At 37.3% G+C, this 27,975-nt stretch overlaps 1 protein-coding gene across 2 annotated transcripts; it reads right to left on the reverse strand.

The window, feature by feature from the left end:
• Positions 1 to 3,106: 3,106 nt before the first annotated feature.
• On the reverse strand, positions 3,107 to 26,965 carry LOC121739732 (glutamyl aminopeptidase). 2 transcript variants are annotated; one of them, XM_042132280.1, is made up of 18 exons: positions 26,852 to 26,965; positions 25,823 to 25,981; positions 23,805 to 24,163; positions 21,735 to 21,870; positions 20,902 to 21,178; positions 19,555 to 19,725; positions 18,509 to 18,606; positions 17,288 to 17,422; positions 16,915 to 17,081; positions 15,043 to 15,183; positions 13,380 to 13,465; positions 13,098 to 13,228; positions 12,119 to 12,319; positions 10,587 to 10,663; positions 8,274 to 8,431; positions 7,699 to 7,828; positions 4,393 to 4,615; positions 3,107 to 3,381 (listed from the first exon to the last, which is right to left on the reverse strand). In XM_042132280.1, exons 1-18 carry the CDS (start codon positions 26,864 to 26,866, stop codon positions 3,223 to 3,225), a joined length of 2,823 nt encoding a protein of 940 aa, XP_041988214.1. In that variant the 5' UTR covers positions 26,867 to 26,965; the 3' UTR covers positions 3,107 to 3,222. The 2 variants fall into 2 exon arrangements, with proteins under 2 accessions (XP_041988214.1, XP_041988215.1); XM_042132281.1 differs by lacking the exons at positions 23,805 to 24,163; positions 25,823 to 25,981; positions 26,852 to 26,965 and adding an exon at positions 22,058 to 22,640.
• Positions 26,966 to 27,975: the final 1,010 nt, after the last annotated feature.

Below are 27,975 nucleotides of genomic sequence, written 5' to 3' on the forward strand. Positions count from 1 at the left end.
TCAGCTGGTACGACTCAAAAGACTAGCGACATGTGCTTTGTGCGGCAGTTCCATCCAGGTGGCTTTCGGATCTATGCCGCGAGCGACCGCGACCGGTAAAATATCAAATAAAATGCTACTTTATGACATAGAATATAGGTATCATTTTCTACTACATTTACGTGGCGACCCATGCTGCCGCTGGCGGCAGCGTAAAAGCTAGTGGTTGAGTAAAATGAAACCTATAGCCTATGTCATAAAGTGGTATTTCGTTTGAATTTTCGTCCGTCGCGGTCGCTCGCGGCAAAGTTCCGAGTCACTTTAAGGTTGTTATTAAAAAAATATTCCATTCTTCAAAATTTTTATCCCCAAAAATATCCCCAAAATATTTTACCCCCTAAAAAACCCACTAAATTTATTGGGAAATCCCCATAGTTGGCAACACTGATAATTGCTGCCAAATGCCAAACGACGAAAATGCCAAGAGAAATGTCAACTTGCAAACGTCAGCTGTCATTTTTTTTCTTATTATGGCACTTCGGCTATATAACAATGGCCAGTGTCAAGTATTATAAATGGCGGGAAAACAGTATTGTTGCATACATAGACTTAATATGTTGCATACAATTTTCAGAACGTTTCTTAATATGGTCAGGTATTTTGACTAGACTTTTGAGTCTAGTCAAAATCGAAATAAAAAGTCAATACAGTCAAGGAGTCGAGTCAGTCGATTCTGTAAAGTGGTAGATGCTTTACTGAAACTTTCGATGGACTTTTGGAGGCAACACAAAATAGCACGTTTCTGGATATTGCATCACTTTCCTACACTTGTGCACGATAACGAATATCTAATGGTTAATATCCTACCAATATTACACATTAAAAACCCCATTAAAACAATTTTAGGAAAATAATACAAAAACACAACATCACTCTTTCACATTCCCGACAAAACTCGTTAACCCTTTAGCCGCCAAGGTCGGAATAATCCGACAAATGTGCAAAGTACGAGATTTTTTTTTGTGGGGATTTTGGCACTGGCACCGGTGTGTACTTTGCCATAAACACAGAAAAAGTAAAAGTTCATTTCATTTCTATCACGTAAAGCTATATTTTACGTACTTTTATAAGCCACCATATAACGCCCGCATCTCCGTTGCGTCAAAATTCATTTATCACGCGAGAACCGTTCATTTTTTGGGATAACAAGATGTATCCTATGTCCTATTCCGGGATTCAAAGTATATCCATACGCAGCAAAATCGATTCAGTGGTTTGGGCGTGAAAAGGTAACAAACAGACAATCACACTTTCGCATTCATAAGATTAGTATGCATATACTCATAGGATTCTCTAATAAACTGGTTTGTCTCCTGGATGTAACGTGTACATCTCAGGAGACAAACTAGTTTATTAAAGCGGGTTGAGACTCGAGAGGCAAATGTTTTCAAACACCAGTGTCGTGTTAAGAGGCCGGGTGCCATCGAAATTCTCATACATACGTAATACCAAAATTATTTTCTCGTAAGAAAATATTTAACATTCTTGACTTATTTTTCAGCTTAAAATAGTAATTATCTAGGTTCCTACACAATTTTTGACTTGCTTAAACTCATTATATTAGTGTTTTACTGAATTGCTTAAATTCATTATAATATTAGTGTTCTGTGCTTAAATTTTTCACAAATTGCGCTAGGTTACATAATATTTGAATGTTTATCGGATTTTGAGTTCCACACTGCTTAATGGACACTTTGAAAAATAGAAAGAAATACAAATACAAAATTAAAATAATTATTTTATTTTTATAAAATTATTTTAAATTAATACTCACATCAGCTATTAATTTATTTTTTAAGAATAACTAGCGATAGAACAATATAAAAACACTTCCACAAAATGCAAGTACAAACAAACAAAGTGTACGGCCTACGGGTAAGAACCAGTCCACACGGCGCGTTGCGTCAGCATTGCGTCGACGCAGCGCTGCCGTTAGCCCGGGCGCGCACTAGCGGCCAGCGGCCACACCATACTTTCTGTGGCCGCCGCGACCTGGTCTCCGCGGCCTGGCCGCTAGTGCGCGCCCGGGCTTAGACGCATAGCCGGCCACACGGGCGCTGCGTCATCGCAGCGTTATTACGAAGCAGTCTTAACGTCAACACCCGCTTCGTCTCGGGGGCTGCTGTCCATCATGTGTGCGCAGCGCGCCGTGTGAACACCTTGGTTATTTGTAAGTAAAACAACGCAACGGCAGGCTCTTACACGGATAATGAATCGTATCGCTTTTCTGCCTTGTTATCCCCGCATGCGAGCTCCAAGGAATGATGGTTCTAAATTTCAATTATAATATGTAAAAGGTTTTAAAAATGATTAAGACTTGAACACTTTTTTATCAGCCACCAGGCTGTATTGACCCGCAGGGCGTATCTTGCGACAGCTATGCAACAGATAAGTGATAACGCACATTATCTGCTGTCAAAAGCCTGTTGCATTGCTGTCGACATGTGAATACCCTGCAAACCCGTCGTCACGTCAAACATGTTTTGTCACCTTAAATAGGATTTTACTGCAATGTTTTCACGCTAGAGGCAGCACTAGTATAGACATAAAACAAAAAGTTTTGTTTGACGATTGACAATGATTCAATTTTCTGTAGGTGTAGGTGTGGTGGGATCATATTTTCGGAATCGGCTCCAACGATTTTCATGAAATTTAGTATATAGGGGGTTTCGGGGGCGATAAATCGATCTAGCTAGGAATCATTTTTAGAAAATGTAATTTCATTCGTGTTTTATCGAATACCGAGCAAAGCTCGATCAAATAGCTAGTATTCTTTATGGGAACAAATATAATGACCACCAAAAATGCTCTGATACCTTAAACTTGTTTACAAAAAAAAGTAAGTCTAAAATTGCAATACTACCAGCTATTTTAGTCACGGCACATGATCACCAAATATAGTAAATGATCACCAAATATAGTAAATGATTGATCATTTACTATTTTTGGTTTTACAATGATTTATTTGGAGTCATTTTACATAAATAGGATAGCGAGATTTTAAATCTTTGGTTATCATTTTACATTAAAATGGTGGTCTGTATTTTGGTGATCGTTTACTATTTTTGTCAGTGAAATGTTACAATTTCTGGTGATCAGTTAATTATAAGCCATTCTTTACTAGGCTTAGTCGAAGTAGCGCAGTAATTACGTTCTGTAGTAGTACAAGTAGCGTAGTTAGTGCTAGTCTTTCAACCCGTCGAGGTAAGTGTTCAGCCAATCTGTGACGTCACCGGTGTGCGCGGCCGCCCACCTGATGTTGTTCCGCACAGTCTCGAGCGCGCGCCGCCGCCCGCTCTCCCCCGCACCCGCGTCCGGGTACGCAGCGAAGAACTCCTCCATCTGAAAGGTTATGACAGGTTATTGTACCATCGAGGAAATTCATTCCTAGGCAGTTGACAGACCGGGCCATTTAGCCAAGACTTTTTCGTTTTCGCTTCGTTGTAGAATCGCCGATGAAAATGTATGGAATTGATATAGGCGTTCGTCAATATGACGTTGACGTTCGACTCGTCTTATGTCAATTCCATACATTTTGATCGGCGATTCTATAAATAAAAGATCTTGGCTCACCCCCCTGGTTTGACAAAATGCGACCAAATTAAGCAGGTCTACAATCTGCCTATGAATCAACTTCTCTTATAGTACCATCGAGGAAATGGATTCATAGGCAATTGACAGACACCCGTCATTTGGTTGGATCATGTCAATTCAATGTTAATTGTGATATGTCGGCTGGGTTTGACGTAACGCGACCAAACTACGTAGGTCCTCCATCTGCCTAGGAATCAACTTCTCTAATTATTAGTACCAGCACGATTTACATTAATCATTATGATTTGATATCAGCACTTAGCACTTAGGCTGGTATAAATAGTCAGTACTTAAGATGCGAACCAGGCTCTGTGATTGGTCCAAATTTTGACAGCCAGCCAATCACAGAGCCTGAACCGTGTCTTGAGACCGAGATGCATCTTGAGTACTGACTATTTATACCGGCATTAGTGTCGAACGGCCATCTTAGGCCTGTAGTAAAAAAATGCTTTCATACTCAATACAAATCTCGGATGATTCGCTCTTAGCGTTTTAAGATGACCTTTTATTATTTACTGGTTTGGTGCGTGCAGCGTTTTAAGGTTTAACTGCACTTTAGAAACAGCCTCTCCTAACGGTTTGACAGCGTAGTTGTGAGCCCAGTCTCGTTAATAATACGATACTAAAGTACGATGCATTAATAAAACAACATCATATAACATATTATAATCCTAAGAATGATCTTCAGCATAATCTTAGCGGTAAGAGCGCTTTATTTGTACGAGCCCCTTAAAGTGTTAGCCCCTTAAACTTTCTTACCTCCTTCAACTGCTCCGGGGTATTGAACCCGCTGGTAATACTCGGTATCAGCGACCCCAGGTATCTGCTGTTCAGAGTAAACCGCTCGACCAACTGCGGCCAGCGCGCGCGCACGTCGTCCCAGACTAGTACGGTACCCGCGGGATTAGCGCTGATCTGGCTGAGCACTGTGAGGTAGTCCTGGCTGCGGATGTTCTCCTCGCCCCACGCTAGGGTTAGGTATCTGAAAAAGACGATAGTTTTATTACACTATTACAACTCATTGGATGTTTTTGATAATGACTGGCCAAAAGCAAGTATAAATCGCGATTTAAGTTACGGAGGCCTTTGCCAAGCAGTGGCCTACAAGGCCATTAATAATAACAAATTATAATGTAAAAGATTTTCTGGATAAGTAGATGGCTTGTTGTTTACATTGACCTGACCACTTTACCCGTTTTAACAACCTTTGTTCATGATTGTTTATTTCATGAACAAAGGTTGTTACAACGGGTAAAGTGGTCAGGTCAATGTAAAAAACTTATCTAAACGTAATAAACATGTTCTGAATTATTTATATTTTAAAACTAATTTTTTGACACCACAACTACTACCTACTTTAAATTTTGGTAACATAACATGCTTTATAAATTATCCAATTCACAAATTATTAATAAACTACTAGTAAAATCAGTATCCACGTATGGACCCAGACAGAGCGCGCGCCAAAACGCCATAATGGGGTAATTAGTGCACTAATGGCCCGTTATTTATGTGCAAGTTAAGATAGTATGCGATGTTTCTGTCGAATAATTTCCATAAATTTAATTTTAGGGCCAATTTACACTGCATTTTACAGGTTCTGTTGAATGATTATTGACAACTTTTCTCTGTAATCATTTCCGGATAGTAATAAGTCTTAATATTATATGAAAAAAAGACCTTACAACTCGGGCGAGTTAACTTGACACCTGGCTTAAATTTTACCCCTCCCTCGCTTCCCCGCGCAGCACCCCGCTCTCGTCGTACGCGTCCAGTAGCGTTAGCATATTATATCTGTTACCGTTACACGTGTGTTATTGAGTTTACGTTTCGGAGTTATTTGTTAGTAGTTAATGGTTATTGTTTTGGATTTTTGTTGAGTTTTGTTGTGTTATTTGTTAGTTGTTACGTTTGAACGTTAAATTTGTTAAGTTTTTGTTATTCGTATTAACGTTTGAACATTGCCTTGCGTCTGTGGTATGAATTAGCTACTCACGGAATATATTAATATGAAGCTAGATACAAATTATCGGACGCATCCATAAACCTCGTATTCCTGCTGAGGAACCCTTGGGCGAGTCCAACTCGTACTTGGTTAATATTGTGGTTAGTGTAGCCCTATAAAAATAACTACTTCCGGTAACGTTTTTTTTTTTTTTGAAATAACTTAAAATAAAAAAACTTTTTTTGCACTCAGTACTTAAGAGAAACGTCAATTGAACCAGGTGTCATGTTAATTCGCCCGAGTTGTACATGTTTTCACACATTATGACACTGTTACTTTTCCGAATTATCAGACAATGTGCAACCTGATAAGTGATAACAAAGGATTTGAACACGGAATAAACATAAGAGATATCAGATACCTATATAGCCTGTCAAGAAAGTGAAGAAATTAAAAAGTGGCAACATCGTAGTGTCATCCCTTTCAAATCAATCCAAGAATAAATTAAAAGCAAAAAACTTTTTGAAAAAAAGCTTTTATTTAATTACTTTAAAAAGAAGAAAATAAATTTCCCCTTAAAACTTCTAACTATTAAGTTATAACCTCAATATATTAAGTATACAATTTGCATGATAATAAAAGCTTGTCGCATGATTTGTTAATAATAAACGCTAATTTAACTTGATATTAAGTATATTTTTATTTTATTAAAGTACTTAATTAAATGACTGATTGTTAAGTCTCGCGACAAGCTTTTATAATAATGCAAATTGTATAATATATTGAGGTTATAACTTAATAGTTAGAAATTTTAAGGGGAAATTTATTTTCTTCTTTTTAAAGTAATTAAATAAGTAAAAGCTTTTTTTCAAAAAGTTTTTTGCTTTTAATTTATTTTTTGTTTTTTAGTTAAAACTCTGACTAGATTTAAGTCTGCTTGATTGTAGTTTCTTTTGTTTCAAGAATTTGTTAAAATCTGATTAACTTTAAAAGTCTTTAAGAAATCGTACTTACTTAATTTTAAGACTAAAAAATTAAATATCACTTAACAAAAATGACCGGATTCAACCAGGCATTTTCTAATGCCCGACTGGTTTAGACTTGACGTAACAAGACACGACACGACACGACACGACATGACACGACACGACACGACACGACACGACACGACACGACACGACACGACACGACACGACACGACACGACACGACACGACACGACACGGCACGACAGGATACGACATGACTTTTCAATTTACTCTCAATAAGCATTTTTGTTTGATACCCATATTGCAGAAGTGCTTTAAAAATAACTATATTCCCCCATCTTAGATGAGCCGCCATATTGGATGTAGAATGACATTACATTCGTTTCCGAGTTACTCTCAATGAGCCCTTTCATTTGATACCCATATTGCAGTTGTGCATTAAAAATAACTATACCTCTATCTTGGATGAGCCGCCATATTGGATATGACATTACATTCGTTTTCGAGTTACTCTTAAAAAGCCCTTTTATTTAATATCCATATTGTAGAACTGCATAGAAAATAAATATTTCGCCATCTTGGATGGTCAGCCATATTGGATTTAGAGTGATGTCACATACAATATCATGTATTGTCATACAAACTAAACGTGCCTGCAAAATTTCAGCTCGATCGGTTAAATATATCTACTCCAAAATTGAGTTCCAAGATTTCACCCGAACATACATACTTACATACATACAAAGCAAGTTAAATAAAAGCTTTTAAAAAAGGGATGACACTACGATGTTGCCACTTTTTAATTTCTTCACTTTCTTGACAGACTATATATACATTTCATCCTCAACATATTCATACCATCCGTAGATGTTACCAAAATATAATTGTTGAATTTACATCTAGACTACAAAAATTATTACTCAACTTTTTCACTTTGGTCGTAATCGTGATATTTATCTACAAGGTGAGGAGGGAGTGAGGGAAAACTCGTGACGGTGGGGCGCTTGCCCATACAAAAGTGAAAAAAAAAAAATCTTTAAGCGTTGCAACTTTCACAGTGTACTCTCTACAAGGAACACATACACACCCTAAAGCATTATCACTTAGTTTTGTTACACCCTGTATATTATACCTCTTAAGTATGTCTATGTTCCGGGGCGCCGCGAGAGCCGCGCGCAGTTTGCTCAGCTCCTGCACGTCATTTTCCGTCAAGTAGATGTTCCATAGCTTGTCCCATTCCTCTTGAGACGCGTTACTCATACCTGATGCAATTTATTAAATTTTATTAATTGTAGCTAAATACTGTTACAGACTACGCATAAATTAACACTACAGGGAAATGGAATGGGAAGAAATAAAGTTCGAACCCCTCTTTGGTGGGGGGAGGAGCGGGGCGGGACGCGCACGGGGTCACGCTGTTGGGCCTATATGGTATATCGTGTTCTGGTGATACGACTGATCGTGTTCTGATCTGGTTGCTTGATAAAGAAATCCCCCCCCAATATTGCCAACTTAAAGTTATGCGCGGAACTGATGCTTGTAACAGAATAGAATAAGATTTATTTGTGAAATGCAGGTAAATACATGTTGCAGGTTTCACCTTCGTCAACGTATACAAATATTTCGCATAAAAATGTTTTATTTCCAATGTGGTTAAGTAGTAACAACATAATACTTTCGGAATTGTCAACATAAGTAGGTACTCACCATAGTAATACACGAAGTCTCTCAGGTCCGTCTCTACGGGCAGGGGCTGAGTGGAGCCCCGCGCGTCGAGCCAGCGGCGGAACATCGCCCGCACCGCCCCCTCCGCCGCCGGCAGGTGGTATTTCGTCGCTAGCGAGAGGATCTTGGCCCGAGATAAACTTTAAAAAAAATGTGAATTTTTGTAAAGAGAATGTTAAGCAAAATCCAAACCTATAGATCAGGGGTCACCAAATGGCGGACCGCGGTCCGCATCCGGACCACCGACCAATTGTGTGCGGACCAACATATTCTTCTTTAAAAATTAATTTAAGTCTCGACATACTGATGAACTTGTAGCAAAAAAATTGACACTTTTCTCATTGATACAAATAAACACCTTTGTAATTTCCGTAATTACATTTGTTTAATAAATATACTTTTTAAATGTGTGGACCGCGAAGGTCATTTTAATTCTTAAAACGGACCCCGAGCGAAACTAATTGGTGACCCCTGCTATAGATGATATAACGCTTTCGGCGTTTAGCGGTTCCCAATATTTGATTTATCTCTGATTGTGCCCTACTAGAGATAGGAATAGCTCACATTAGACATAAGAGACATAATATATTTTATGTCAATTCAGTGTTATCTGCGATGATCGGTTGTATGTCAAACCAGAGATAGATTGAATATTGGGAATGGGTTAGAGTGTGGCCCTTGACTCGAAGGTAAAGGGTTCGGTTCGCGTCTTGGTATTCACCGAAACGTCGTTCACCACAACAGCTAGACGTGTAGGAGACTTTTTTTTAATTTGAAAAGTTACCAGTAGTGCTAGCACGGCGACCAGCGGAAATGCGAAAGTATGGACAAACTGTGGAAATAAACCGAAGGTGCCGTTCCGATCTTTTTTCGTTCCGAAATATTCAATTAAATTGCCACTTTACGACAGACTTTAGTCACAAACTGTGGCGATAAACTTAAGGTGCCGTTCCGATCTTTTTTAGTTCCGAATAATTCAATTAAAAAGCCACTTTATGACAGACTATAGTTCTAAAAATTCAAATAATATCCTACATTATGACATATACTATAGTGTGTCATAAAGTGGCATTTTAATTGAATTTTTCGGAACGAAAAAAGATCGAAACGGCACCTTAGGTTTATTTCCACAGTTTGTCCATACTTTTGCATTTCCGCTGGTCGCCGTGCTACCGCTACAGGTCGATTTTGATAAAAATAAAACTGTATTATATAAATTACATTTTGAGAAATTGGTATACTAGGCGGAACTCGAACCGACTGATTTTGGAAAAGTGCACACCATGGAGGCCTACAACAAACCGTTTTGAGTCTCTCAATCGAATTGGAATGCCGCGTCCTGCCCTAATGCTACGTCCGCACGCTTGGCGTTTGCTACAAACTCCAAATTGCCACAAATGGACACAAACGTTTGGTTTAATTTCGAAATTCATCCACACGCTTGCGAGTGAGTTAGTTTGTTCTGACGCGGCAAGCATGACGGACATCGATATGCTGTATCGGCTATAAACATTTGCCATAAAACTAGCGCGTGCGGTGGGGGGAGCCAACGCAAGGAGCGCGAGCCACCTCGAGGTACCTCGCAGACGCGACAGCCGCGAGCACTTTCCGCCGACGGACGCGCGGCCTTTTTGAAGTTTTCGAGCGATATTACTTAGTTATAAGTATGTAAATAAAGTTTAAATTATTTCACACTAAAAGTGCTCGCCGCGCCGCTGCCGGCCGCTGCCGGCCGCTGCCATTCCGGTGTAGCGCGGCCCTTAGAGTAGGACGCGGTTTTCCGATTCGTCCGAGTCTCAAAAAGGTTTCGTTGTACGTTAACGTTCGTACGTACGTTAACCCCTGTTTTATAACATCATTCAAAAGAGTTGCAAATGGTTACATTATGGTATGTAATAATATCGTGTAAGTTATGGAAAATTTTAATTTTTTTTATGTAACAAGGGGGCAAACGAGTAAACGGTCACCTGATGGAAAGCAACTTCCATCGCCCATGGACACTCGCAACATCAGAAGAGGTGCAGGTGCGTTGCCGGCCTTTTAAGAGGGAATAGGGGAGGTTAGGGAGGGAATAGAGAAGGGTAGGGAAGGGAATAGGGCAAGGGATTGGGCCTCCGGTAAACTCACTCACTCGGCGAAACACAGCGCAAGCGCTGTTTCACGCCGGTTTTCTGTGAGCCCGTGGTATTTCTCCGGTCGAGCCAGCCCATTCGTGCCGAAGTATGGCTCAATTTCGCTGTAACTTTGCGACAAAGTTACCACGAGTAGATGTACAGCATTTAATAAGGAGCTCACCCTTCAATGACACCGATCTTGCTCGCCTCCCAACTCTGTTTGTCGTACTGCGGCTTTATTATGTGTTGGATGAAACGCTGAAACGACATTTTGTTATGAAATTAAATGGAAAATGTTTTATTTCTAAATTGGTTAAAAATTAATACCTTTAGAACGTCTATATGAGTACCACCGGTTCGGGAACTAACCCGGCGAGAAGCATATTATGGAAAACTGAGCAACCGATCTTGTTAAAAAACATCGTAAACAGTCAACAGCAAAAATATAGAATGGCCCGGTAAGAAGTGAATAACAGTACAGTACTCCCAAATTAATAATGCGCATGGAAATCTTCGCTAATTATTGTCGTAATCACGAAAACACCCGAATCTATGAAACTTGCATTTTGCATCTTGTACAAAGGAACTAGAAGTAAATATCATATAGCCGGTGGCTGTCCGCTGTCGCTAACTCACCGGGAAGCCATCGCGGCGTTACCACGGCTACGTCCAAGCAACGTCAGGCGCCTCTATATCGCTGCAAAGCGCTGTTTTTCTTAAAGTTAAGTTTAAAACAGCGCTTGCAGCTACGTCTTCCGACGCTCGGGAAATACGACCGTTGTCGAAAAATTACGAAAATTTCTATGCGCATTATCACTTTGGGAGCACTGTACGTAAATATCTACGTCAATCACCAATTAAAGGCGAGAATAAGAAATAATAATAATTGAAACTAGAGAAATATCACCATAATATTAATACGTGAACGAAAAACTTTGTAACCCTTTTTACGAAAAATGGGGAAACGTAGGTGCATGAAGTTTTGCACAGTTATAGTTTATATGGTGAAGGAGTGCATCGAACTAATATTATTTTGAAATTATGCTTTTATCATACATTTTTTTAACAAATAAAACATTACACACACTACAACACACACACATGAGAAATGACAGATTTTTGAGTTGAAGTCTGTTGACAAAAAGTTGACAAATTGAAAATGGATTATACTTTTTGTTATTGAATTTTAGATACTATTATACAATGCTTACACGGCCAGTCTGAGATCAGGTAAGTCCCAGAGACAAGAGTTGAAAAAAAAATTATAAAGTCAATGTTTTTTACAAAATATAGGTAGGTAGTAGTCCTAATGTCGTTGAAATTAAGGTCGAATTTCGACCATTGGGCGATCTCTAGTTATATTTAATCGTAGTTCCCAGACTGGCGGATAGGGTCTAAACAATTGTCATCCAGCAGGCGTTAGTGTGCTAACAGCATTAAATAAATAAAAAAACTTGAGAGGCGTCAGGGGACACCGGAATGGAACGAAGTTATTTCTTATGTTCAAAAAACCTATATACATAATATACACTCATAAAATTATTAAAAAAAAGCCATCTATTGACACCCAGGCATACTATCAACGCCCTCTGCCCCTACTATGCAGATACTAATAAAAAAGTGTCAAGGTCAAATATCGTTCTGTCTAGCCTCTTTTACACCAAACGCGCCATAAGGAACTTCGTTCCATTAATATCTTCTTATCATACATACCTCAAGTAGCTCACTGGCACTCGTATTTCTGACATTGTTAGCGAGCTTATTGAGCGCGGTAGCGGCGGTGTCCCACGGCACGTAATCCGCCTCTGCAGTCAGGTACGTAGTCAGGTGGAGGGGCACCGAGTAGGGCAGGGCAGAGGCCTCCGCTAGCGCAAACGCGTCGTTTAGGAGATGCGCGCGGTCTGATATAGTTAGCTGAAATAAAGATATTATGAAGAATAGCAAAAATACCTGTAGAAAATCAGTCATTTTGGGAAAAGTTTTTTTTGAAGTACGTACTGTTAGAACGGGTTTTCCAAAAGCCTTTTTAAAAAAAAGGAATTTTATTCTCACTGGAAAATACACTTGGAAATTATAAGGTTAGGAAAACGTCCGCGCTGGCCCGAGGTTGTGACCGAACTGGCTTCCGATCTGACTAACTGCATAGGATGAGTAGGTGCTGATGCTGTATCAGCACCTTGTCTGCATTTCTACTAACTTACAAGGGATATAACAGTACGTTGCGTTGACCAGTACATTTGGACATTCAGACATAACCACCCGGACACAATACATAATATATTGAAATAGAACTTTATTTCAAGGTGTTTGTTGACCTTAATAATTTAAATTCAAAGTTGACGTTTTATCATTAAAATGTTTTTTAACTAAATGTTATGCGCGATGAACTAGATAATTTAATCCAAACAGGCCTACGGTGACGTAAGAGTGAAATGATTAAGCCCGGCGCACATTGTCCGAATTTTGATCAGAAACAGTTGAATTTCGCCGGACCGCCACCCCGCACACTATCCGAAATATCCTTCCGGCGAGTTCGAGCTCACTCGGCTCAGTACAAAATGTAAGAGACAGCGCGGACGTTCAACTGTTTCTGATCAGAAATTTCGGACAATGTGCGGCCGGGCTAATAAATAAGCTTTTAGATTTATTTATAATAATAAATAGGTGTCAATGACTAAACAGTTTACCCTACCTGTGACGAGCCACTCTTCAGTTGTTCTATAAGCTTCTCCCACATTTCTAGTGGGTAGTTCACTCGATAGTATCCCACTTGATTGTTGTTCAGTTTTATCCATTCCTCGTCCTTGTCCAACGTTATTTCAACTAAAATCATTTATTATCATTTATTCTTTTTTAAAAAGGTTAACCACTATTTATTTTTCGACAAATGTATTAATTATATTTCTTTTGAAAGTCAATTAAAAGGTACAATAAGTACAATAACTAAAATAATATTATTAGTTTTGGTACATACCAGAATCCTCAGTGTTGGGGAACCAAAGAATATTATCATGGACACCCTTGCTAGTCTTGTATGTGATCGGGACAAACCAACGATACCTGCAGAAATAATCGTTATTTTTAATATGAACTACATACTTAAAATATTAATAAAAGATAAACGGCATACTACGTTTAACCAACCAGCGCGTCCTGCTTTCTATTTTTTTTTCTATACTAATATTATAAAGCGGAAGAGTTTGTTAGTTTGTTTGTTTGAACGCGCTAATCTCAGGAACTACTGATCCGATTTGAAAAATTCTTTCAGTGTCAGATAGCCCAGTTATCGAGGAAGGCTATAGGCTACATTTTATCACGCTAAGATTAATAAGAGCGAAGAAATAGAGGAAAATGTGGAAAAAACGGGGGAAATTATTTGAAAGGGCTTATTTGAACGCGCTAATCTCAAGAACTACTGGTCCGATTTGAAAGATTCTTTCAGTGTTAGATAGCTCAATTATTAAGAAAGGCTATATGCTATATTTTATTACGCTAAGACTAATAGGAGCGAAAAAATAGTGGATAATGTGGGAAAAACGGGGGAAATTATTTGAAAAGGCTTATTTGCACGCGCTAATCTTAGGAAGTACTGATCCGATTTGAAGTCTTTCAGTGTTAGATAGCCCAGTTATCGAGGAAGGCTATAAGCTATATTTTATCACGCTAAGACTAACAGGAGCTATGAAATAGAGAAAAATGTGAAATAAACGGGGGAAATTATATGAAAGAGCTTATCTCACGAACTACTAGAGCATTTTTTCTGTTATTTGGATCAGATAAAAAGTAGACCACGTGAAGGATCATAGGATTCTTTGGTGGACTAATTTTTCTGTGAAATACCTAATTTACGCGGGCGAAGCCGCGCGGAACGTCTAGTATGAAATAAGGGGCAAACGAGCAAACGGGTCACCTGATGGAAAGCAACTTACGTCGCCCATGGACACTCGCAGCCTCAGAAGAGCTGCAGGTGCGTTGCCGGCTTTTTAAGAGGGAATAGGGTAATAGGGGAGGGTAGGGAAGGTGATAGGGTAGGGGATTAGGCCTCCGGTAAACTCACTCACTTGGCGAAACACAGCGCAAGCGCTGTTTCACGCCGGTTTTCTGTGAGAACGTGGTATTTCTCCGGTCGAGCCGGCCCATTCGTGCCGAAGCATGGCTCTCCCACATTTTAAATTTAACTATCGGTCGTCATTTTATAATTTGTTGTTGCTAGTTATTTCGCAATCTAACAGAATTTACAATTTTACTGAAACAATCTACGAACAATAAAAACTAAGGAAGAGTATCTGTGTGAAAAAAAATTGACCACGAGTCTACAAAATGTGTCCCAAATACATGTACACTTTATGCATGTGTTTGGTACACAATTTTGTGTAAATATAGAAGTGGCAATTGATGTCAACAGCTTTTCAAAATGGTTGAGTTAAGTTTCCTTAGGCCATTTTCACATGCATACGGTTGCGGCATGATCGTCATACCGTACAAAGTAGAAATGTATGACACGGGTCGCCGCCGTGCCATGTCAAAGCTGTCTAAGTAGCTCATACATTTCTACTTTGTACGGTACGGCGACCGTGCCGCGACCGTATGCATGTGAAAAGGGCCTTAGTTTTTATTATTCGTAGGAAACGACTTACTTAAATGGAGACTTTTCCTTCATAACCGCATCTGGATCAAGTAGGAAATGATTCTGGGTAACCTCATACTTGTTATCCTCATTTTTAGTAACATTCAACACTGGATAACCCATTTGTCTTGTCCAAGTATCCATTATGTAGCTGGAACAAAAAATTATGTAAACTCTATGACACTTTTTTAGCAATATGATTATTGAATAATGTTGAAATAATTATGATAGATGTTTAATGTTTATACATAGTAAAACTAGCATTTACGTAGCATTCTTGAGAAATCATGCATGACTGATCCATAAGCTGAAGTCTAGATTTAATAGGGAACATTAATTTATAAAATGGATGCAGATATAATTATTGTTAGTTAACAATCACACAATATATAATTCATTTAAGAAATTGTTTTTCAGTTTAGTAGTTAATAATTTCATATTGTATTTTGTGGAGTTTTGATTATAAATGCCGTGTCACCTGCCAAGGTACATGCATTAGAAAAATGTATGATAATTAATATGCTTATTTTAATGATATTTCGATGTAGGTATATGCTGTTTGGTGTCCTGATTAAATAAATAAATAAATAATACATAAATTACATATGAATATCTCAGTCATAATATGTCATTTGAGTAAGCATAAATTAATCTTAAGGCGCTAATTATTACCTATTATATGTGGGAGATATGATTATACGTGGGAGAGCCATGCTTCGGCACGAATGGGCCGGCTCGACCGGAGAAATACCACGTTCTCACAGAAAACCGGCGTGAAACAGCGCTTACGCTGTTTCGCCGAGTGAGTGAGTTTACCGGAGGCCCAATCCCCTACCCTATTCCCTTCCCTTCCCTTCCCATTCCTACCCTCCCCTATTACCCTATTCCCTCTTAAAAGGCCGGCAACGCACCTGCAGCTCTTCTGATGCTGCGAGTGTCCATGGGTGACGGAAGTTGCTTTCCATCAGGTGGCCCGTTTGCTCCCTTATTCCATAAAAAAAAAATGTATTATGTATAATTCGACAAGGCTTTAAATTAACTAGAGATCGCCCAATGGTCGAAATTCGACCTTAGTTTCAACGACATTAGGACTACTACCTTTATATTTTTGTAAAAAATATATTGACTTTACCTTTTTTTTTCAACTCTTGTCTCTAGCTCATCTCAGATTGGCCGTGTAAGCATTGTCTAATAGTATCTAAGATTCAATAAAAAAAACTATAATCCATTTTCAATTTGTCAACTTGTTGTCAACAGTCTTCAACCATAAATAAAAGAGTATAATTCGTATGTATAGGCTTGTCACTCAAAAATATGTCATTTCTCATGTGTGTGTGTTGTAGTGTGTGTAATGTTTTATTTGTTAAAAAAATGTATGATAAAAGCGTAATTTCAAAATCATATTAGTTCGATGCACTCCTTCACCATATAAACTATAACTGTGCAAAATTTCATGCACCTACGTTTCCCCATTTTTCGTAAAAAGGGTTACAAAGTTTTTCGTTCACGTATTAATATTATGATATATCAATGATGTCAATGGGCGCTGCTGGTAAAGGAGAACTGTCAAACACATGTCAAAAATGACGTTTTTATATCATAGAAGTGTTAGTTCCTTTTCTCGCCACGTTCATAAACAGCCTTGTCTACTTGGATGCTAATAAAGTCTTTGAACCGCATAAGGCTGCGTTTCCACCAGAGATGTGTGCGAGGAATGTGTTTTTAAGATCCAATATAGCAACGCCGCGCTGAGCGATGTCATGGCAAGCTTACGTCAATGAAGCGATTCTATTGGTTCTCAAAAACACATTGCTCGCAACACATCTCTGGTGGAAACGCAGCCTAAGGAGCATTTACTAAATGAAAGTTGAATTAATCCTACGTCAAATTAAGTTTTGAGTTGTCACTTCGAAAGTATTTGTCGAGGCAAGTGAGCAGGTCTTGCGTCACGGTGTTCCCAAACTCGAACTTCTTGAGATAGTCCGACACGCCTTTACGGAAGTTATCTTCGCCTATGAAGCCTTCCAACATACGTAACACCGATGAACCCTGGAAAAGAACAGTAATGTTACCTGCAGTCTTAACACTATTACAAGGACCTTTTATGGTAGCCTTCCTGAATTCTTTTTCGCTCACGTATTAATATATAGATTTAAATACAGCTCCTGCCTCAGAATAGATGGCGTTGACAACCACTCTAGTTTTAGTGTTTATTGCTAACTGCTCATGGTGTCTTGGTGCTCAATGCAACATACCTTGTTATAAGATATAGCGTCAAATATAGCTGTTATTTGATCAGGAGTGTCCACCGTCTGGACTATAGGATGGCTGGACACTTTGGCGTCTGTTACGAGAACACTGTGCAGTGTCTTCGTCAAGAATTGGTCGAGCTGAAATAAAATAGTTTCTTAATAAAATGGTTCGAAATTAAAATACAGTAGGAAGCGACTTGTGAAAAATATATTAGCTCAAGCATTGAAATTCAAAAACGCAACTAATAATAGAAAAATCTATACAGCCAAAGATACAGCGTCCTCTTTTTTAGGGTTCCGTAGCCAAATGGCAAAAAACGGAAGCCTTATAGATTCGTCATGTCTGTCTGTCTGTCCCTCCGTATGTCACAGGCACTTTTCTCCGAAACTATAAGAGCTATACTATTGAAACTTTGTAAGTAGATGTAGTCTGTGAACCGCTTTAAGATTTTGTTACAAAAATGGAAAAAATATTAAAAATTTTAGTGGTTCCCATAGATACAGCAGTAACAAAAAAATTTTTTTTTCATCTAACCTATGCGTGTGGGGTATGGTCTTCAAAAATCATATTGAGGTTTCTAATATAATTTTTTTCTAACCTGAATAGTTTGCAAGAGAGACTCTTCCAAAGTGGCAAAATGTGTGTCCCCTTCTAACTTCTAAAGTATATTTTTCAATCATATTTTTTTTTTTGACATGATAAGTCAAAAAAAATATATGATTGTACCATCGAGGAAGTTGATTCCTATGCAATTGACAGACCAACGTAATTTGGTCGAATATGTCAATTTAATGTTAATTGTGATCTGTCAGCTGGGTTTGACGTAACGCGACCAAACTACTTAGGTCCCCGATTTGCATAGGAATCAACTTCTCTGATTTTATTTCATTCATTAGGTACTACAAAACCTACTAACAAAAAATTAGTTTGAACGAGATCTAGCCAGTAGTTTTTTTAAACGTCATAAATGGTAATTTAACTTTCATTAAATCAACTGAAATATGAAAATAAATCAAAAACCTATTAATTTCATAAAAATATACCTTATTGCTGCTGCGGAACCCTTCATGGGCGAGTCCAACTCGCACATGGCCGGTTTTTCATTTTGGAGGTGATTGTAGATCGATAGAGTAGCAAGATGTAGATAGATAGAGTAGCAAGATGTAGATAGATAGAGTAGCAAGTTTTTTTGTGTGATGATAATAATAATATTGCATTCTTACCATAGTCCAAGAAGGTTCTAGAGCATTCAAGGCCTTGACCTGCATGTATGAAGCGAAACCTTCGTTCAGCCACACCTCATCCCACCATTTCATTGTCACTGAAATATATTTCAAGGAATATGAATAAAACTCCAAGAAAACAATGTTTCATAAATTTTTCCAGGATTAATTTATACAATATTTTGTCCTTTCCCAAGATGCAAACCAAAATATCTGAACATAGAAATGGACAGACAGATACATGTTTGCATTTATGTAACACTAGCGACCCGCCCCGGCGTCGCACGGGTATAAAATATATAGCCACTGAAAAATGATTAAAATCGATTGCCTATGATCCTTCACGTGGTCTACTTCTTATCTGTGCCAAATAATATAAAAATTGCTCCAGTAGTTCGCGAGATAAGCCCTTTCAAATAATTTCCCCCGTTTTTTCTACATTCTCCTATTAGTCTTAGCGTGATAAAATATAGTCTATAGCTGTTCTCAATAAATGGGCTATATAACACTGAAATAATTTTTCAAATCGGACCAGTAGTTCCTGAGATTAGTGCGTTCAAGTTAGCCCTTTCAAATATTTTTCCCCGTTTTTTCCACATTTTCCTCTATTTCTTCGCTCCTATTAGTCTTAACGTGATAAAATATAGCCTATAGCCTTTCTCGATAAATGGGCTATCTAACACATCATCAAAATCCGTTGCGTAGCTTTAAAGATTAAAGGGAACAAAGGGACATAAGGGAAAAAAAGCGACTTTGTTATATAATATGTATAGAATATAGATATAGATATTATTATTATTTATTACTAGTTAACGGCCGCAACTCTGTTGCGCGGTAATTCGCTTACAGAGCGGGCACATCCATTTTTTTGTAACAAAAACTATCCTATGTCTTTTTGAGCCTCTTAAAATATCTCCATACCATATTTCATCTAAATTGGTTTAGCGGTTTAAGCTTGAGGAGGTAAGAGATTGATAGACAGACAGACACACTTTCGCATATAATATTATAATATTATTAGGAAGTATGGATTGAATGAAACATACCCAGGTTTCCAAACCACATATGAGCTAACTCGTGAGCAATAGTGTTGGCAACATTTATCTTATTCGTTGAGGATGCTGTTGTCTCATCAACAAGGAATGATGTTTCTCTGTATGTGATGAGACCCCAGTGTTCTGTTGCGCCAGACACATAATCGGGTATGGCAATCATGTCTGAAATCACAAACCCACAATATGTTTACATAGGATTAGCAGAATGACACTTTTGAAACTTAACAAGTTATAAAAGCTATGTCCACACTGTGCACTTTCATCTTCAATTTTCGTCATCAACTTTCATATTGGCGCATTCAATAATTGAATGCGTCAAGGAACGCAACGCCAATATTGTCATTTTTGGGGAGATCGCAGTCGGCACACTTTTTGTGCGCCGCAGACTCGATCACACAAAAAGTGTGCGATCTCCCTTGAAGTTTTGGATACGGTCAGAGGGCAAGCCTCACGTTCGCTATTGACTGCGCTATAACGCATGCTCTTGACGAACAGAAAAAGGCACAGTGTGGACAAAGCTAAACAGTAGTAGATATTTGCCAATTATTAAGTCAAATTTGAAAGCTACTATGACACACACAATATACACAGACAATAGACATGTCAAACTTATAAGAGCCATTTATTTTAAGTTGTGTTAAAATATTATGTGTAAATAAGAGCCAGTCCACACGGCGCGTTGCGTCGACGCAGCGCTGCCGTTTTACGCTTAGCCGGCCACACGGGCGCTGCGCCATCGCAGCGTTATTACGAAGCAGTCTTAACGTCAACACCCCCTCCCGCTTCCTCTCGGTGGCTGCTGTCCGTCATATGTGCAGTGCGACGACGCAGCGCGCCGTGGGAACACCTTGGTTATTTGTTTTGTAACAACGCAACGACAGCGCTGCGTCGACGCAACGCTTACGCAACGCGCCGTGTGGACTGGCTCTGAATTAACCCAATATACACATATTTCAAAATCATTTTTTTTTAATAATTAATATCTATGGATGCTTCAGATCACGTTAGTCTGGCCCCGTGCTAAGTACCTAAAGGACTTGTGTTACAGGTACCAGACAACGGAAATGTATTTAATACTTTTATACTAGACATATATTTAAGATTTTTATTATATCATACACATATTTAATACACATCCAGACCCGGGAACATTGAAAACTTTTTGTTCCGTCGGCGGGATTCGAACCCGCGACCCTCGGCTTGAGCTACCAACGCGCTCACCACTGAGCCACAGAGGTCATCTTACATTACATGAATGGTTGAAATAATTATGGAAATCTATTTTATCTAGAATACAGCTATATATTATAATATGAAAAAAATGTTTACATTACCAACCTAGTTTTGGCAGAGGGAATGGAACATTATAGTACTGAATGTAGAATTCAGTGGCTCGTTTCCCAATGTCTTGAGCAAAATCTATTTTGTGAGTTTCATTTTTCTGTGCAAAAGATCTTAAGGTGAAGTTTTTGCCAATGCCGTGTGTATCGATTTCCGTTTCTTTATAATCAAAGTTGCAAATCACAAAACATGCTAAATATGTAGACATTGGTACACTGGTGGCAAATGTCACTATATCAGAATTGGTGTCTTTATCAAACTCTTTGGATATTTCCTGAAAACATAGGGTACGATGATTAGTTCTGCATCAATGAGAATAATGCTTTATACAAATACAAACAAAATTTTGTATTAATAACTAGCCAATAACTAAAAAATAGGTTTATTACTCAAATCATATAAATTTGCAAAGGGGTATGAAGATTTTTATATGGAGCTTGGCTGACCTACTTTCCGTAATTGTGTTTTTACGCATTCACAAATATTTTTTTCAAAAATGGATAGCTAACATCAATACAAACAAAAAATAATCCTGGACAAAACCACGTAAAGTGTCACATTTCGAAGATATGGGCTGCCAAAGTTGCAATATCTTAAATTGGTAAAACATTGGCAGCTCATAACTTCAAAATGTGACACTTTCCGCGGTTTTGTCCAAGAATATTTTTTGTTTGTATTGATGTTAGCTATCCATTTTTGTTTGAAAAAAATATTCATGAACGCGGAAAAACACAATAGTGGTATAACGGTAGGTCGGCCAAAATCTTCGTACCCCTTTGAATACAAACTATTCTGAAAAAAGTGTTAGACAATTTATAAAGGCAGCTTACATTCATGTTAGACAAAGCAATATAATCTTGAGGCTTCACCAATGTAATATCATAAGTTGCTTTGAACTCTGGCTCATCAAAGCAAGGGAATGCTTGCCGAGCGTATGTTGGTTGAAATTTACTGGCTACCATTGTCCTGAAGAAAAAAAATTTATGTAAGTTGACAATAGATTAATAAGTATAAGTTGATAGCAGTCAGTTTTGTTTATTTTTCTCTTTTATTAGGTATTTTCACTTTAAGTGACACTATATTATGCATTCAATTAAAGAAGTGACTGATACCATTAACTAATAACCATTAAGGTAATAAATCATATTCCTACCCTTTGTTCTTTAAATGGGACAAATAAAATCCAACAATGTTTCTAGTCAAGTTTCCATTGAACTGTACGTGAGTTTCATACGCGCCTGGTTCTAAGTGGTCATTGAATTGAAGAATCAGTTGCTCGTTGGTTGTAGCCTCGAAGAACGTGAAATTTGTCATTTCACTGGCACCTTTGTAGAATTTTACATCGTCTATACCTAGGAACTTCGTATGCAAAGCCACAAAAGTTTTCGGACTTAGCACATCAATGTTGATAACAACATCCCCTTTAAATAAACCAGTTGTAAGGTCCGGGTTCAATGTCAATTTATAGTGTTTTGGTCGAATAGCCTTCGAAAGTCTTTCACTCAATGTTATCTTAGGGAATCTCATTATTATAAAGATGCAAAAGAAACAAAACAAGAGACCGGTTTCGGCCAAATTGGTAATATTTGTTTCAAGTTGAAACTTCAAATATGTATCACGTTAAACTTCGTCTATACTTAAATCAGACAAATGCATGCCCACAAGTAAAATTAAACTTAACATTAGTTTAACATAAAAGGAAGGAAAATTATGTGAATACAAAACAGATTGAGAAATTTGAAACAACAAACATCTGGTTTTGACAGTGATGACATTGACAAATCGTTTTTTTTTCATGTGTCAAAATGGTTTTTTTATGATTGCAAAGAAACCAACCAAAAACATAACATCACGTCTTAAGAGGAGTCCACACCGCCGTTTTTCCATACAAACGTTGTCCCCTGTTTCCTCCCTGGATAATGCCGGTAGAGTTATGATTTTTTTCCTGAATATCTATGGCCACTATTAGCATGTCCCTATGTTTTCTTTTTTTTTTTTTCATAATTTTATTATTAAAAAAGATAAGAACGTCCAAAAACCCAAAAAAATGGCCAGATCAACGAATCGAAGATTTTCTGTTCTTTTATTAGAACTTTTGTCTTGTTGTCTCTATCGCGCTCTGCGGTGGAAGACTTGAGATTGGTGAGACAGCAATACATTTTCAAATACCTATTTTCAATTTCTGTCGCCCCTGGTGTATCCTCTTAAGGTGAGGATAAACCCCAATATTTTGTTATTCTGTGACTCCCGGTTTACCTAGTTCCAATATAATAACGAAGTGTTAAAAAATATGAGATATAAAGCACAATATTTAAAATACCTTAAGCCATAAACATTTTAATAAAACGTAATACTTTGGCTGTAATTAATTTACAAACTCACCTCCGATAAAAATCTATTTCATCGACATATAAGTATTAACTAGGATAATTATACATTTTATTTGAATAAATTGTTAGTAAATCTATATTAAAATGTCCTTAACCGAACAATTTTGTATCATAATGATTATTTCCAAAGATATTAAAAAAAAACGTGAAAAATAGAGAACATCCGCCCGAGTAACTACAGTTTTATGCTAAGCTAAAATGAATCTTATTGCGATGCGTATACGCTTGGTCTTCGGTTGTGTGCAAGGTTATCGTTTTGGATTGAGATTAATCCCCGCCTTAAATCTTTAAAGTTTGTGCAGTGTGTTAAGGGTCAATTCAGACCGCAACGCGACGAGGCGAGGCGAGGCGCGTCGCGGAATAAATTTGTATGGATTTGACAGATTTCCATTGCGGGAGACGTCTTGCGAATCTGTAAAATCCATACAAATAATTTAGAAATACATCTACCCATCGCGTTGCGGTCTAACCCTAGGAACAGAATTTTACTAGATCTTACTTATTACTTACCTGCCATTTTTAAGAGAACTTGCATACAATCCAATAATTTTTTTATCCATATTACCATTAAAATCAATATTCAAATAATAATCTCCAGCAGCAATTGCAGAAACTAAATGAACTTCGAGTAATTCAAGATCTTTTTTAATTTTATTCGATTTGATTGCAATGCTCTTCATTGTATCGTTTTCTAACATTACTGAATTTATGTTCAAATCTTTTGAATGCAGCTGTATAACTTCAGCCGATGTGTTGACTTCTATTGTTATTCGAATAAACCCATTAAACGTTTTATTTTCTAGACTTGGAATAAGTTTCAATTTGTAATTGACTGGCTTCACTTCTTTTGGTAGCCTGAAATTTTCCATCTAAAATAAATAGAAACAAAACAAAGTTTTAATATTACCTAAGTACTTACTTATTATTTTATACTTACTAACTTAAAAATTAAGAATGAAAATTATTCTGATTGCAAAAGGAGGTGAGTGGTGACAAACCACGCAACAATTTTTGGCGACCTCCAACTTCCAAGTAACCAATGGATATACTTAATCACGATAATTTTGGTACAAAGGAAACAATATCTAAGACAATAATAGCTACTATTTGTGTTAAAAACACATTAAGTTTAGAACAAAAGACAACAGAAGGTAAGGTAAAACATGACCAAGACCCACTTATGACTGTCTTGGGTTAAAGTTAGTCCTGGGTTGAATATAAAGTTATTATTGCTCTCGTTCAGCTCTTAATAATAATTAGGTATATTGTAAAGTAAAGGAATATTTTAAACATGGGTAAGGTGGCCGGATTAGGGTAGGTAGGTATAGGCCACTTTAATTTTGACGCCCCTAATCCCTATGTACGAACCCTGCCGCTATCCTAGGACGCTGCCGCCCCCCTAGGACGTCATAGGAATTAGGATGCTGCCGCCCATAGGCCTCGGCCTATACTAGCTATTTTAAGGTATTTGTTATATGGGCCTCTGATGCCTGAATTAAATGATTTGATTTGATTTGACTAGCTGCTTATATAGACATCCAGAGCTGGAACGTTACGTACAATAATTATATTGCTTCGTGATTTTGTTGTGCAGCGGCGAAACCGCTCTGTCACGCGGACTCGCATAAATCGAGGCTAAAACTTCTCTATTGGTAGGTACCTACTCTAATGTTGAATTTCCATTGTCCTTTACAGTTATTATAAATTGTATTGTTTGATAGCATCAGCTATCCTTGATTCCGTTATGAATACATAAGTGACCAGCATACCGTAATTCTGCCTTTCAAACTTTCGATATACAGTAGTTAAATAGGTGCTACTTTCCTATTTTAAATACTCAGTAACCTTTAAATAGTTACTTCCGATCTAAAAATACAGTTTACCAATTTCAATTTGGTCAAGTAAGTTAAATAAGTAGCAATTACATGCAACCACATAAAATATATTACTCATCAACAAGATGTAAAAAAACTACTTAATTGATAATACTTTAGGGTATGTATGAGTCCCCTGTGTAGAGTTTACTGTGAAAGTAGCAGCGCTGAAAGTAACTTTTTTTAAATGTAATATTTTTTATGGGCAAACTCATTACGCTGGGAAGCTTACACATACAAATAACAAAAAAAATTGCATATGTAGGGACCATAAAGTTAATAAACCTAGCGGAATAGAGCAACAATCTCGAGATGTCAAACGAAACCGAAATTGATTTGCTTACGTCTGAGTGTAAAAATTTGTTTACGTAATTACTAGCATATTTTTAAGAGATTAAATTGTCAACGTGCCGATAAGTGCCGACTGGACGTCAAACTGATGAAAAAAATTGGTTCTGCTGTCATGTATCACACGTCTCTTTTTACCACGCAGTGTTACTGATAGTGACATCTCGCTTGGTAGGGACACATGCACACCCTATTTAGTGTTATCACTTTGTTTTGTTACATCCCGTATAATCCAATATCCAAAGGTTTTCAAAACGAAACAAGAGTGTTGCATGATTTGACTCAATAAGAGGAAAATTGACTCACCGTCTTCTCTTTATGGTTCACAAGTGGAGCATGCACGGCATTATCGTCGTGGTGCAGTTTCACCGAGAGCACTATGGTGCTCAGCAGCAGCACTATGGTCAGTACTCCCAGACACAGGGTGTTCCGGTTCGTGCATACCCATCGCTGTGATGGACAGATCTGGAAGCGGAGTAATTTGGGAAATAAGACTGGTTTTTTCCATTGCGCCAAAGCCCAAAAAGTATTATTTCGAGGGCGTGTCTAGCATGTAATTCGTATACTTAATAATATTATCCTTCAAATCTTTAGAAAGAAGAAAGAAAACATTTATTTTTAGTACACACAAGACACAATAGTTAGAGTTCTCTAGTTCTTTTTCTCTTCTAGTTCTCTAGTTAGAGTTCTAGACTCGAAACTTAAGAGATAAAACGGCTAGTCGGATTTGATCTTGAGAGGTGGGATGAGACTCATTTTATTCAAGAAACATAGGCTAGTAATCAACAAGATTTATTATGTTTTAATTTTTTTAACAAGTAGATAACTTATTAGAATACTTAGGTCTTAGATAAAATATCAGGTCAAGATGACTACATGATCATTTTACATCATTATTGTAAATGTTGTTTCCAGATTGCAGTAATGTTATTTGAACGAGGTAAATTAAAAGAAAATTGTGAAATTAAACAAATCTAACTGTGAAATTGCTTCAAAGCAATAAGGCCGCCTTTGTGTACATGTCTGATTTATGAATAATTATTGTTGTTTATACTTAAGTTTTATTGTAATTTTTGTGCACAATAAAGTATATATTTTGTTTGTTTGAAAAAGATAAAGTAAAAAAATTGTCACGGGTTTTACTCGTAGACCCATCATTTGCTTGCAAAAATGTTTTATCAACACCGTCATAATAATATCATCTTATCAAATAAGCCGATGTTTATTCGCATTATTGTCACAAAAACAAACAAAACTGAATATTTTAAACGCATTTTGTGTTTCTTTTCATATTGATTGTAATAAAACCAACCGACTCACCTAAACTAGACTTACCTTTAGTACATCCATAAATGAATTTATACGTCACTCAAACACAAGAAGATAACAAGTCGACGGAAAACAAACTAAACACGAACGTCACTCGTCAGAAACTGCGAAAATCGCAATAAACGAGAAAAGAAACTGTACGACACGTAATATTAACGTGACTTACGACACAATCAATTTCACCCACTGTACTAGTTAAGTGTTTAGTGGACACAGCCTTGGAGGAGCCTTCGACTCACTAGACAAGTTTTGAACGAAAGTGGATATTATTATTAATTTAAATAACAAACTGGTCTAGTAAAAGTGCGAGATATTTTTAAAAGGCTTTGATTTTTGCTCAACGATTGCTCGATGAAAACATATTTTTTGGAGAACTCTACATGCCTGTAAAAATTAAAAGTAACTATCGGGAGATATTAAGATACATTACCTATACAGTATACTTGAACTATTGTAAACATAATATTGTCCATTAAGAAATGTAATACAGTTACTAGACCTAGAGTGTAAACCAAAACCAACCATGCCGAAACTCTATCTAAAAGTAGAGACATTTTTATTTTTTAATGCGATCCAGAATCAAACGCACCTAGTATTCAAATTGATAATCCTATTTAACCTATCAAGCCCCATAAACTCACCGGTGAGCGAGACACAATAGAGTAACAATAGATTTCCAAGAATCCACAATCGAAGGATTAAAGAAGACTGCTAGTCCCCACTGCGTACTAGGTACGAAGTAGATAAGTAATATTATTATTAATAAAAATATTTTATGGAAAAAAACGAAGTAGAATAAAGTTGGATTAGGTCGAGCGTCCCAAATCCAATGCTCCTTACAAATATTCGTTTTTCCAGGAAAAGGTTTAGAGGGTTTTAATGCTATTTGTGTCGTATTCAGTGTGGAATAAAATAACTTATTATATTTGTAAAGATTTATTTTAGAATTTAAGACAGTATCGTCCAGCGATTGGCTTATAAGTTATAAATTATAATAAACCAATAAATTAATTATATGGATCAATCATCAAAGGTATAGTGCATAATGTATATATTTTTTAAATTATCATAATATTTTCTAAGGACCAGACAAAACATAATAAAATTAAGTTAATGGATTTATTCTCTAT

This window comes from Aricia agestis, chromosome 2 (genome assembly GCF_905147365.1).
Source record: "Aricia agestis chromosome 2, ilAriAges1.1, whole genome shotgun sequence".
NCBI lineage: Eukaryota > Metazoa > Arthropoda > Insecta > Lepidoptera > Lycaenidae > Aricia > Aricia agestis.